We start from the raw sequence: 15,240 nt of genomic DNA, 5'->3' as shown, positions 1-15,240 counted from the left end.
ATGAAATTAACCGAAATCACAAAAACAAGTAATTAGTAAATCATTCAATAAAGTTTTACATAAATGATGCGAAAAATAGAACTTACTTACTGAAAAAAATGGAGTAAATAGGGTTGTAGACATAATTCATGAATGCATAGCATACTTAAAGAAATTGATTATCACAACAATAGTGAAAATATTATGAATGAAAGATAAGTTACTGAGTATTTAGATTCTTTATTTGGGAGATTTTTTGTCATTCTTCCCAATAAAGTTGCTAATAACTTGGTTTTCATTTGTTAAAAAACTAATTACAACCTTGCAAGTAACCAAGGTTTAATGAAAAAAACACTAACACCTTTGGGGAACAACATGTCTTTCAAAAAATACAGAAAATACCTATGGGAGATAACTTCAGTTCACAGTTTTATTTTCATACATAACAAATCTTAATACCAACAATATATCTATAAGCATAACTAATGTGTAAAGCTGTTATTATAGTCCTTCTCAATTCTTATACCTAATCATCATGACTTTCTTGGTAGTTTCAAACAATTGAGAAGGACTATAATAACAGCTTTACACATTAGTTATGCTTATAGATATATTGTTGATATTATTGTACCTAATCATCAAGACTTTCTTATCTTTTACTAATATTTTTTACTAATCATTGTATAGTTTTTGTCATTTATTTAATTTATTTAATATTATAAAGTTGTTTTTTTTTGTACTATCTGTACCATTTTGATACCTTACCTTATAGTTAAATAGTGATGTGTCATAGTAGTTTATCTCAGATGATATGCTGCTTTAAAGTTACATTGATAGAGGTATTTAATAGGCTTTCATTAGTCACCAGACATAGTTAGAGAGGATTATATGAAGAACTGCTTATGCTGATCTCAAGTTCTTCATGGAACATGAAATTTGTGATAATACATGAGCAAACCACTAGTGTTTATGTGCTGCGTAACTAAGCTGTATTTTGTTCTTTTTTAATGTTACTTTCATTAACAGTATATTTGTTAAAATGTTTAGTATATCTGTTTTGCAAACTTTTTATTTTTTATTTAATATTTAAGTAAATATTACAAGCCTAAAATATTTGGCAACAGTTTCACAAGCTTCACCCTAAAGTGAAGCAGCTTCATAGTGAACTGTTATTTCACTACATCGAGCCTGAAAGCAACAGATAAGTATGGACCTCCAGCCTGAGTGATCACTTAATACTTATTGCCAAAAATAGACATGTTTCTGGGGCTTGGAACAGAAAAAAATTCTTACGAAATTGCATCTCAAAGATTCTTACAAGGTGGTCAAAGCATTCAAGGAATCAACAATCTACCTGCACAAGAAACTTCCCTTAGATTCTCGTATGTTAAAGGAAGGCTATTATGAGGTTTGATGCTTCCCTTCATGACAAAAAAAAAGTTCCATTTTGAAACACTTAAAAAGTGTATCAATAATCCTACCATCAGTTTTGCCAAATAATGAGGACATTTTCTGCACAGAAAAGTATACAACCAAGAAGTTAACCTATAAATGCTAGAGTTTACAGTTAATCAGAAGCCTAAATGGATCCAGCTCATGAACAAAACCATGATGAGTTGCTTCTATGGACCTCACATTGAAAGCAGCTTTTTTATGCCATGGATGACATTATTAAGTAGAAAACAGGAAGAGAAGACATAAACATTCAATGAAGTATGACTTCAGGACATCAGAAACATTTACTGTGAAGAAGTCTAGCCATAGTGGTCTTCTGTATAACCCAGTGTCACCAAGGCATATATACGTTAGAGAAGGAAATATAGAAGATAGAAATGAGAAGGGAGTAATTAAAACTAAAGAAACAATATTCTATGAGCAACTCAAATTTCAAAACACTGGTACAGTTTGCTGAGAAGGTTAAATAGCCCTATAGAGACAGTGGGAATCAAGACAGTCAGAAAGAAAAAATCAGAATCTCATACAGCACATTATTAGTCTTTTTCTATGTGTTCATGTTAATGGAATATCATGAAATACATTTTGTGTGGTGAGAGGGTTCTAATAAAGTGGCCATTCAGTGAATATGGCATTGAAAAGAGGGAGGTTTTCATATTATAAAACATCTTTGATATTGATAAATTTTCAAATAAATCACTGTTTATTATTATACATTAAGTCTTAAGTTGACTTATATTGACTGTTTCAAATCTAAAATATTACTTTGGGAGTTGGAACAGTACATCACTTATGTTTCAGTGATATAACAACAGAAAACTTGTATCACAATGATACTGTAGTTATAATGAGAAATTTTCATAGAAAATTCTAGTGATATTTTAATTTTTTTCATGCAAAAGAAACTCAATTCTGGACCACAGTGACTTAATGAAGGATAAAACATCTCAAAGGGACAACGACCAGATGGATGAAATAGCTACAGAGTTGCATAGGTAACTATAACACTTGATCAGCAAATACTGGTTTATTTCTGTTTTGATTTGGATATTGTAATTTTCACACAGGCAGTTTGGAGTTATTTCTTGCTCAGTAATATTGTACTGTTACTGTTAGTTAAGTATTTCCAGTTACAATTTTATTTTTCAAGGAGTAATGATACTGCCTTATAGCTTATATTAAACTGTGGCTTATTTCTTAGAGGGTGTGCATACAGTTGCTCTTTTGTATTTTAATTTTTTCTAAATATACTGCACAATGGTAACTATTAATTTTAACTTCAGCATTTTAAGTGTAAGGAGTTTCTGATAGTACCCTCTTTTTTTTCTTCCAACCTTTTAGTTGCAAAATGTACCTTATTTTGTTTGTTTACTTGTTTTAATTTTAGTCTATAAGTTGCAAAGTACGTTGGATATTATGAACCTTGAAATGAGTATGCAAGTCTTTTTTCAGTTGTCAAAATTAATAATTATCTTATAAATTTATATTATGTATTTTTATAGTTTGTAAATTTTCTAGAAACTTTGAAGTTGTTAAGCTAACAAATATTTCATATTTTGCGTAGTATATCTAATTGTTTTTAATTATGTAGGAGCACTAACAACAAGCTGTAAAGAAAATTTCATTGGTTAAGCATCATTTGCTTAAAATCAACATTTGTCAGCAGTATTTTTTATTATTTTTCATTATAAATAGTATGTTTTTCTTTAAACTTAGACTACTTTTAAAGTGAAAATTAGATTGTAAAGAAAAATTTAAAGAGGTTTGCTTACTGTTATCATTTTGGCTCTTGATATTTTTTTATAATAGAAAGCAGGTGTTTGTATATGGAATTATCAAGTTTGACTATTTATTATTTTTTTAATGAGCTTTACTCACTGCTGTTCAATTAGGCTGTTGTTTGGAATTCAAATAAAGTAATTCTCCATTCAACAGATGAAATGTTATAAACAAAAACATTGAAGAAATAAATGACACTGTATTTCCCCAGGGAGACATATGCATACTTCAAAAATCAAAGTCTGACATTTTCTACAGTGATGTCACACTAGCATAAGCAGCTTGAGAGTCACCATTTTAGTAACATCAACAGTTAAATGATGAAGATAGTTAATTTCTTTTCCTTACCAAAATATGAATTTCAATGAAGAAAAGATGACATAGAGGCCTAATATATTCCATCCACAGAAAGTGATGCTTTGCATTTGGTGGGACATCAAAGGAGTAATTCATTTCGAATTCCTCAATCCACAGCAAATTGTCAATGCAGAGATCTATAGTGAGCAAGTGGAACGTTTAAATCAAGCCCTTCATCAGAAATGCCCTTCACTCATCAATTGGAAAGGTGTTCTTCTCTATGACAATGCACGTCCACATGTGGCATGTTTGATACAACACAAGATTATGGAGTTGGGTTGGAAAATTCTCCCCCACCCACCATATTCTCCAGATATGGCACCATCAGATTGCCATGTTTTTTCATTTGCTGCAACACCATCTTAATGAGAAAACGAATGCAAATGTGGAAGGTGTTAAAGAGGTCATCAATATGTTTTTTGTTTCAAAGCCAAGTGATTTCATTAATCAGGGCATTAATAACCTGATTGTAAGATGGAAAAGCATCATCGATAACAATGGAGACTATTTTATTTAATAAATGTTTTGTTTTGATATAGAAGTTGTTAGGTTTTTTTATCTGAAAAAAAGCGACATTAAATTCTCGACAACCTAATACATAATCTTTTAGATGGTGTTTGAGCTTTTTTGTTTTCACTTCCTGAAAAAAAAAAAAAAAAAATTAACTTCTGTTTTCCAGAAAATTTATTATCTAAAAACAAGCCAAAAGTACAGAACAACTCTTTTTCTACCACATTCAGTGTTTCCCTAGCAACTTTCATGTATATATGAACTGTTTCTGATTTACCTGATGTAGACTTCTTATGTTATCATTTGTATTCTTCAGCATAATTTCTAGACATAGTTTAACCTGGTAAGATTGAATTTAATACTCAAATCCATTTTGGGCAGCTAGTTGTCCATATGGAAAATCATCAACAAACAATGAACAGCATATGGAGAAACACCATGATTTTTAGTGCTAGTATGATGTAATATAACATTGTACCTGATTAACTTTTATTAATATTTCATAGGTTAAAAAAATAATGCTATGTATGTACTTGAGATTTTTATTATAGCCATACAAATAATACAATTTTTATACACTATTGAATAACAAATTAATATCATGCAAAATAGATGAAAAATTAAGTATTTTTTATGTAAGTTTTCAGATATCATTTGCATTAGATTTTGTGTTTGAAGTGACATTGTAATTTTTTCCTAACTTGGGATATTTTTAAAACCTACAAATTTCTTCTTGCTTGAAGCTTCTAATGTTGAATTCCAGCAATGTATAAGGAGTATATTACTTATTAATACCTTTTATTCACTATTAATAACGCTTTATTTTGGGGGGCATAAATAAAATAAAATATACCAAATCACATTTTTGCCCCACCCCGCCCCATTGGTTCGGCTGTAAGTCCAAAGGCTTATGATACTAAAAAAAGTGGATTTCACTACCCGTGGTTGTTACACCACAGATAGCCCAATGTCTGGCTTTGTGTTTAACAATAATCAAACAAACAATATGTGAATTTACAAAATAAAGATCTGGTATATGTATTGCTGAATGTTTCAAATATATCATGTAAATCATGGTGTACTAACTCTTTAAAGATAGGTTAGCAAATTTTTATTTTTAAAGTTAACTATTTTAAAGCTATGTCAATTGCAGCTATTATTTATATTATTTTTTTTTTAATATTATTATTGTTTTTTCCATATATGTGTGTGTACAAGTTGACAGGAGATTTTATCTTTTGATACTAGGTTAAAAGTGCAAGTAGCAGACCTGGAATTTGAGAAACAGCAGCTGAAACTACAAGTGAAAAATCTCCAGAATGAAGAAAGTGAAACAAGTGAAGGTAGGGATATAGACAGTACTGCAATATACAGTGCTGATGAAGTTTTGTCCAGTGTATCTTCTTTCCATCAAAATCATAGTTTGAGGAATGACATGCTGACACATTCTAGATACCATTTGGTGTCTGATACCTTTACAGATGGTGTAAGAAAGGAAGGTCAGAGCTGGGAACAAGCAGGACAAGTTGTTGTGTTGGAAGCTTCAGATAGTGATGATATTCTTCTTCTCTTAAATGATTGTGGATTGCCACTACACAATTCACTGGAGAAAGATGAAGCAGCTGTAAACCCAACCACACATTCTTTACCACAGCAGCAAGGAGAAAGATTAAATTTTAGCCAGAGAAATTTAGCTGTTGTGATGAAAGGTGAGCCAGAAATCTCGAGATCGAAGCATGTGATCTTTGGAAACCAACAGCTATCGGGCATTGTTAATGCTCATTGTGTGTCCTGTCCGTCATCTGACTCTGACATATGGTCAGAACCTGATCGTAATGTATCTCTTCAGAGAATGGGTATGACCTCAGACAATAGTAATTTGTATGGGCTTGTGGCCTATCAGAAGTATCCGAGGAAACAATGTTCTGGAGAAGACTGGCATTCAGGTGATAGTTCCAATAGTGCAAAAGAGACTGAGAAACTGGCAGTTAGCAGTGGTAAAGATGTTTTTATTGTACTTTGCATCTGCATGTTTTGTAGAAGATATGCTAGCATGTGATGATCTTCAGATGTTCTGTAATGGTGTTTTATTCACAAGCATGTCTACCTGAACAAAAATCACATTGTTTCCTTTCATTTTCAGAAGACAACAGTTTAAAAAGCACTGTAAATAATACTTTTTTTTAAAACTTCTCACTATGGGTTTGGTGGATTAAACAAACCTCATGACCCCAAAGTGACAGAATAACTGTTTACTAAATATTTATACACAAAAAATGGAATTAGTGTTGACTGCTCCAAGTGGAAAGTGATTTTCATGTTAAGATTAAAAATACTTCATCTGAAAATTTCAAAAAGATTATACTTTTTTTTCAGAAAAACTAATTTTTATCTACTATTTTCTCTAGCCTAACTTTATATGGGGTTGGTCAATTTGACCTACCTTATAAACACCATAAAAATTAGGAAATAACATCAAATTACTTTTTTTTCTTTATAGAATAACTGCAAATTTATCCTAAATAGCTAAAAGCACATAACAATATACATCCATTTATACTTAATTTTATTGTTTAATTTCTCCCTGAACTGACTAACTAATAATCCTGCCACACAATTTGTAAATCACTTATAATAATAATAATAAAGAATAGAAAATGGAAACTAAAAATCTAGTACTTACTTGGATCATCTGATTCCCGTGAGAAAAGAATTATGTACTATAATATATATATATAATTTGATAAAGTAAAACTTTGGCTTTCCATTGGTATAAAATGGCAAAGAGAAAGCTATTGGGAATTTGTATAAGAGAGGATGTGACAAATGGTTCTGATTTTCTAGTCTAGATTGAAGGCTATAAAAATTATGCTTTTCCTGAGTAATATTCATATATTAATACAAGTAATTTATGTTGAATATTATACTTCTCAGAAGGGTTGTAAATATATCGGAGAAGAAGGAAGACCAAGAGAGGAAATGCCACAAATCTGATACTAGATGAGATTGAGGATTTTAAACTTAAATAATCCTCAATAAAATTAAGAAATTTGATTTATTAACTACATTTTGATGCCAATTTTATTCATATACATTGATAATAAAGTAGTTTAATGAAATTTTGAATGCAACTCTAAAGAGTTGTGACATTCACTTTGACCTGCCCATAGTGAGAGTGTTAACTGTACAAGCATGAATATTTTCAACAGCACAAGTGGTGTATACTTATTTATAATTTACTTTACAGTCTTTGCTTCTTAATATTGTGTTTAGAAATTACTGGCATGTTTGCATTTTTTAGGATATTCATAAAACATGTAATCAGATTTAGCATAGGTGTATATTTTTAAAGTTTTTTTTTTCTTTGGTGCTCATATTGAAATGTCATTGTGCTTATGCAAGATGATTATGTAAATTTTGCACATATATACACATGTAATTAATCACATTAATTAGATTGTAATTTTTTATTAATTGAGATGTCTGAAATAATTTTTTTTACATCAAGCTCGGAAAGCAAGGAAACAGAAGCTACATCCTGATTTTCATAGAATTGAAATGCGTCTTCAGAATGTTGAAAAACTTAATGGAACTTTACAGAATGAGTTACGTTCACATCAAGAAGTCATTGGGAAAATGTTGGGCAAGATCTCAGACATTACTCCATCTGGAGAGGTATAAGAATTATTTTATTCTATCTAAAAAACGAGATAAAGTATTATTTTAAATGATATGAAACATTGGTATGCTGTCTTAAAATTAAACTTAGTTTTATAGTAAACTCTCTTATATATCTAGTTCTTCCTTTAGTTTGAGAGCTGCTCCCAGTGACTCAGATGTAAGTCTGCAGGCTTATGACACTAAAACTGTTTCAATGCCTATCGTGGGCAGGGCACAAAAAGCCCATTGTGTAACAACCTGAAGAGCTTTGTTTTTTTAGTAATACTGTTTTGACTTAGGTGCATAATTTTCTATGGATAGAAGATAAAGATGATAAAGTTTTACAATTATGTATCCACTGATATACTAGATAATAATTAGGTAAAATGTGTGTGAATATACATTTGTTTTGGAAGTATGAGGATATTTAGTATTTTATTTGTTACTGTAACAATGCATATGAAAACTGTACAGGTGTTTTTGTATATTATGTTGTAAAAAAAACTTATACTAGTTTAATTTGATATTAAAGATTGTAAAACACAAAAATTAAATGAATTCTACTAAGATGTATTCAAAAACATTGTTCCTTTTACTTAAGAAATCAAGTCCAATGACTGCTGTTCCCAGAGGCTTAATAGAAGATCATCTCCATTCTCTAAAGGTTTTACAAGAAAAACTTGAAAGAGCTATAATTTCAAATGAGCAGTTGACAGAAACATTGAGAGGAAGATTAGGTATTGTAACATCAACAGTTTTTTTTTTTCACAAATATTTACATTTAAAATTATAGGACAAACTTACACATAAGATTATTTCTAATCATTTAAGGTAACATAAATTTTTTTTACCAGCCCAGTAATGATTGAATTAATTTGTATAGATAAGAAAAGAATACATAATAAATGAAGCACATGAAATCCATTTCATCTAGTTTCAGTAGTAAGGAGTAGTACCTGTAACACTTGCATATTGGTGTGTATTTATAGTAGGTCAGCTTTGTATCATTCATTCAAAAAATGATCAATGCTTATTTGTCATGTGAAGGCCCTAACTATGAGAATGGATGTAGATAAAACAGGTTTAACCATAAATGCAAGTATTCTATCATATTCAAACTTCTAATAGGTAATAACCAAGTTATAAGAAGAGAGATTTTCAATAATTGTGATATGTATATGCATGTCATGCTGTTCACAAAAATGAAAGTTTAAATAACATGTACATTAGGGAAAAAAAAATCAATGTTTAATATATATTCTACATTAATTGGTTGTGTATTTAAAATTCATACACTTTCATTTGAAGATAAAAGTTATTGGGTAAAAGTAACCTTTCATAAACATACAAATGTGGCATTTACTTGAATAAGGAAGCACGTTATGTTAATATAATAATAGGTCGGCAAACAACGATTTTTAAGCATGCGGAAGAGTTTTATTGAAGGAGGAACAGTAAAATATTTTAACAGAATATTTATGATCAGGTATGATCTGTACTATGCAATACAGGGTTTATATATAGTTATAACTGTCTAAGAGAAAAAGACTAGAAGACAGTCATGTAACAGACCACCTAATCAGTCTAACAGAATATTGCTTAAACAACACTTCCCTTACATACATAGTCCAGTTTTACAAACAAAATAATAGATTGGTGATGGGATTCCACTTTTCCTCTCTACTTAGTGAACTATTCATGTCCATTCTAGAAGAAGAACCATTTGGAAACAAATTCACACACATCAAGAAACCTCAAATCTGGCTAAGGTACATCAATGATATTTTTATTATATATATATGGCAACATGGGAAACGTACTCTACTTAATTTCATTGAATTCTCAAACACCTTGAGACTCAATGTCATAATTTTCATACATGAAGTAGAATATAACAGTTGTCTCCCCATTTTAGATGTTAATGTAAAATAAGAAAATAATAATGTTACCAGCAGTATATACAGGAAACCCATTTGATCACCGTGCTGCTACACATAAGATCAAATCACCACCTGTCACATAAAATATCCTCCTACTTCACATAAGTAAATTGTGCTATAATACTTTGCACCCACAAAGAAGACTTACTAACTGAATTGAACTACTTAAAGAATATAGCACTATCTAGAAGTTTCAAACCCAATGTCATAGATAGGGCTTTTATTAAACTACAAACTGTAAAAAATATTATGTTAACTCTAACCTTTCACCTAACAACATAAAACATTTGCAAAAATTTGTGGTAGTGTATCTGTGATAATGGTAAAATATTACACAAAGTCGTCAAGATAAAGTAAAGAAAATTTCATGTTCTTTATAGATGTTAATACAGAATAATGTGAACATTTTGAGGGCTGAAATACCAACTTCTTGAATTATCAGTCCAAATAACCTTGCTGAAGGCATTGGATGATTTCAGTTTATGATGTTTGGGTTGGAGCCACCATGTGCATATTGTAATTTTAATTATGTTATTTTACTTGTGGGTCAGAATCTCAAATGAAGGCATATTTGTAATAGGTTTGTATTTCCATCACTGTACGGGTCTTACTTCAGATTTATTCTGTTACCAGGGCACCTTTTTACATTACCTGTTGAGTAGCATTTAGCTTTTTGATCTTTTGTTGTATTTTTGAATCAAAATTTTGTTGAAGGTATAAAAATGCTGATTTTATGTTTGTTTAATTGCAAGCAATATGCATATGTGTATATAAAAAAAAATTATTATTAATTTGTAATATATATGCTACAGTGTTATTTTATTTCATATCTGTTATTTTGCTTGTGGGAGGGGATAACTCAAAACTGTTGATGCATTTGGACTAAATTCAAAAGCTGACTTATCAATATATGTAGTAATTTATCTTTGTGTTTTAGTGTGTATGTATTTTAAATTGATGTGTGTGTGTGTGTGAATGTAAAAAAATTAACTAACTAAATTAATATGCATGATGGGTTATTAAAATTTTTTTCCAGTAAAACACTGCTCCATGTTTGCAATTAAAAATGTTTTGGGTCTTTCTTTATTTTACATTATTTGCTTAAAACATTGACTTGTGTATTTAATACATACATAGATATAAATAAGAAGTTTACATGTCAGCTTATTTCTCCTTCTTTAAGAGGTGGAACAAGAACTTGAAGAGAAAAACCAAGCATACAGTAAACTTTTGGAAGCTAAAAACCAGTTGGAAAAGGAAGTAAGCATGAAAGGTCACTTACATCAGGAAGTTCACACAAGACTCCAAAATCTAATGGAAGATGTTAGTGACCTACGGGCTAGACTTTTTGAGAAAGATCAGCAAAACAAACGTGCACAAGATACGATGGTTGCCATGGAGAAAGATCGAGAAGCTAAACAAAAACAGTGTAAGGAAGTTCAAGACTGGAACTTTAGACTTCAGAAGGAAATAGAAGAAAAAGAAAACATCTGTAAAAGTTTACAAAAAAAAATAGAAGACTTTATGGAACAAAATGCAACTCTTGAAAATCTAGTGCAGCAAAGTGATAGACGCCTAACTGAAATTTATGAAAAGTATCTGAAAAATAATAGGTCAGAGGAGGAATGTACTAAACTGGAGAATGAAATTAGTAAGAAACAAAGGGAAGTAAGTGAACTGTTTAGAGCAAATGAAAATTTACGTAATCAATTTATTGTGAAAGAAAAACAAGTTGACACTCTCGAAAACGACAAATCACTGTTGAATTTGGAAGTATCAAAACTCAATGATAAATGCATCATCAGTGACCAAACAGTTTCACAGCTTAAAGAAGAGTTATCAAATACGAAAGAAAAACTTGCCAAAATAGAAAAAGATTGTTCAGAGATGAAAGAAAAAATTCATCAGTCTCAAACTAATGAAAATAATTTTGTGACAAAAGTTTCTGAAACAGAGCAGCAACTTCTCAAAGCTCAGTATCAGGTTACAGAGTTACAGAATAAACATGAATGGTTGGAAGATCAGTTACATACAAAAGAGGAGAAACTGGAGCAGTTTAGTAACAAAATATCCTGGTTAGAGAACCAAATTGATCAGAAACAGAAAGAGCTTGAATTATCAGCAGACAAATGTGTTAGGTTACAAAGAGAATTCCATGAACACAACCAACAGTATGAAGTAGAAAAAACTGACTTTGAAAAACAACTAAAAGAAAAACAAGAAGAGATTAAGGAGTTAAAGTATGAATTGAAACTAAGGGAGGAAGAACACACTAAATTTCAGGAACTAGAAATAAAATGGGCAGAGCTAGTAAGAGAAAATAAGAGGCTTCAAAATAGAATAGCTAATTTGGAAGATAAGCTTCAGGAAAAATATGATATTCATGATGAAAGAGAACTAAAATTTAATGCTCTAGAAAAACAAGTAACTGAACTTGCTAAAATGAATGAGAATTTAAATAACCAACTGATTGTGAAAGAAAAACAAGTTAACAGCCTCGAGCAAGATAAATCAATGTTGTCTTTAGAAGTATCAAAATTCAAGGAAAAGTATAGTACCACTGATCAAATGATTTCACAGCTTAAAGAAGAGTTATTATCAACTATGACAAAACTGGCCAAAATGAGAAAAGCTTGTTCAGAAATGGAAGAAAAAATTCATCAGTCACAGACCAGTGAAAACCGTTTTGTGACGAAAGCTTCTGAAACAGAACGGCAACTTCTCCAAGCTCAGTATCAGGTTACAGATTTACAGAATAAACATGAATGGTTGGAAGATCAGTTACATAGAAAAGATCAGAAGCTTCAACAGTTTAGTGACAAAGTATCCTGGTTAGAACAGCAAATCAATCTTAAACAGAAGGAGCTTGAAACATCAGGAGACAGATGTTTGAAGTTACAACAAGAGTGCCATGAAAACAACCAACAGTATGAAATTGCCAAACATAACTTTGAACAACAATTAAGAGACAAAGGACAAGTGATTGAGGAGCTAATGGAGAAAGTAACTTGCTTAAAACAACAAGTAAAAGAAAGAGATCAAGAGCATGGTAAACTTCAGGACTGGAATATGAAGATACAAGAAACCATTCAGGAAAAAGAAGTAAAATGGATAGAAGAATTAAGTGAAAAAAACAGACTTCAAAATAGAGTAGATGCTTTGGAAGAGGAAATCAAGCACTTGAAGGAGGAAGAAAGCAGCAAGATAGACAATGGAAAAGAGCATTCTGGATACCGGTTTTCAGAGTTTTTTAAAGAAAAATCAAGGCAAGTTTTATACGAATAGTCACATTATCATATTACATAATAGTGTTCTTGCTTAATGTAGGGAAAAAATAGTTATTGTTGAAAGAAATGTTTCTATATACAACATGTTTCAGAGCATCAAATGTACAAAACTTTGAAACATGAGTTTATTTACCTAATTGCTTTCACTTTAGGACTCGTTCAACTGTATACTCTTATTAACCTGATTATTATGTGTCATATTGTATGTAAGTTTTTGTATGAATGATATTCTTATCTAAACTGTGACATGATTATATGGTGATATTTGATAAGAATCAAATTCAATTCAATAAATTAGTTTATTAAAAAGCTGTGCTAATATTTTTTATGTTTTATTGGTATATTACAGGTTGGAAGAAGAATTAAATGCAACACAGCAGAGGTTAAGAGAAGTTACTCAACTAAATAAATCACTGCAGGTTGAACTGAAAGTTATGGATAAATTGGGGATTCAAAAAGATGATCACACTATTGTTGAAGGTATACTAAAGCTTGATTTGAATATTGTAGTTAATAGCAGTAACTAAACAAATCCCTCTTATCTGTGTTCAATTGTCAGTAGCCCATCTTTTCACCATATAAATAATCTTGTAAGAAAAAGTTTCAGTATCATAGTTGTCAACAGGTTGTAAAGGTAATCAAATAAAGTTTCATCTATGAATTATTGAAATTTATTTAAATCATTTTTGTTTAAACTGCAGCTCATAGACTGCATTAGTACAATGTATTATCACTTATTTTTCCAACTCTATGCTAGGTTAGACACAATAATCAGGAGTATTAAGAAAAGAAAATGTGATGTTTAAATTTAGACCTTCTATAAGCGAACTTTGTAAAATCATACTCCATTATAGTTTTAATACATTATTATTTTACCTGTTGTGTGTAGAGTTACTATAATTCCTCAAATACATATAACTATTAGTCGACTAAAATTAGACCATTTTTTTCTGACACATTTTTAAACCAGTAATTTTTTATTCTGCTTTAGTATACTGTGGTGACATTTCATGTCCAAGTTTTGTATGACTATCCCTGAATAATTTATGTGTAATGAATAGAATGGTTATATTACATATTTGAACCTGGTACAGCTGTACATGTCGTAAAGAGCATAGTTATATTAGATATTTAAAACTGGCACAACTCGTATTGAGTGATACAGAGGGTTGAGTTATTATATGATTTCAATATGCAAATTAGGAAGTCACATGACAGCTGTGGTGTAACAGCATGTATCTGAACTACATTTTGACATTATTTAGCATTTTGAAGGTAGTGTGATACCACCAAAAACTGAATTATTTGGGGTTGAGTATGTAGAATTTCCTTCACATAGTTATTCCCTGTACTTAATGACATTGGAAAACAAAGGAATACAGATCAACTTGTGACTCCAGGAAGAGATCTCCAAAAAATTGTATCTCCAGCAGTGGTAAGCAAATTGCAGACTTGTATCAGGTGATAATCCACAAACAAAAAAGTTCAGTATCAAAACTCTCCTCATGCCATAGGCAACAGAAAGTAACATAATCAAGAAGAATCTATCTGGAGAATCAATACAAGTTGTTCCAATCACAAATCTGTTCAACCATTGCATACTATAAGAAAACATGTTGGTCAAATTGCTGGATGCAGCATCTGTGGATTTCTGTATAGTCAGATTGTTGAAATGCACACTGGGAAGTGGCTGTCTCAAACAATAGATGGCTTATGAAAAGCAACAGGGATGAGGGATGTTCTTTGGACATGACAACATTCCACAGAGCCTTTTGCAGTGAATCTTTCCTGCAAGGCTACTGTCAAAATTCATGATCTGCATATGGTGACATGGACTGTAATAATTTGATGAGATTTTTAACATAGTGTACTCAACCTCTGTACATCTCATAAATAGCATGGTTATATTACGTATTTGAACCTGGCACAACTATTTTTGAATTATTAATAATTCGTACATGTCATAAATAGCATGATTATATAAGATATTTGAACGTGGCACAGCTGTCCTTGTGTGATTAACAATTTGTACATCTCATAAATAGCATGATTATATTAAGTATTTGGACTGCCACAGCTGTTTTTTAGTTCATAATAATTTTTACATATCATAAATAACATTTTCATGTTACATGTCAGTGTTCAGATTTCGACCCCCCCCCCCATCTCATCTCCAGGGTGTCCCAATTTTAAATTATATATTTAACTTAACAACTGCCCTTCCCTGATAAATTATTTATATACATGTCATAAATAAGCAATGGGTTATGTTA

General features: G+C 30.7%; 1 protein-coding gene across 8 annotated transcripts in view; it reads left to right on the top strand.

Moving 5' to 3' along the window:
• The window catches only part of LOC106472268 (golgin subfamily B member 1-like), a 121,912-nt gene that overhangs the window by 91,322 nt on the left and 15,350 nt on the right, over positions 1–15,240 (top strand). For 7 of the 8 annotated variants that reach the window (XM_022401587.1, XM_013932906.2, XM_022401610.1 and 4 more), the window contains 6 exons: positions 2,337–2,429; positions 5,329–6,077; positions 7,589–7,755; positions 8,342–8,477; positions 10,864–12,946; positions 13,317–13,447. In XM_022401587.1, the coding sequence (XP_022257295.1) occupies positions 2,337–2,429; positions 5,329–6,077; positions 7,589–7,755; positions 8,342–8,477; positions 10,864–12,946; positions 13,317–13,447 (3,359 nt within the window). The remainder of the gene's footprint in view (positions 1–2,336; positions 2,430–5,328; positions 6,078–7,588; positions 7,756–8,341; positions 8,478–10,863; positions 12,947–13,316; positions 13,448–15,240) is intronic. The other variant, XM_022401616.1, reaches the window with a different exon arrangement.

Source organism: Limulus polyphemus, unplaced genomic scaffold, assembly GCF_000517525.1.
Source record: "Limulus polyphemus unplaced genomic scaffold, Limulus_polyphemus-2.1.2 Scaffold118, whole genome shotgun sequence".
Taxonomy (NCBI): Eukaryota; Metazoa; Arthropoda; class Merostomata; order Xiphosura; family Limulidae; genus Limulus; species Limulus polyphemus.
Note: the sequence above shows the minus strand (reverse complement) of the source record. Positions and strands in the feature narration are given on the sequence as shown.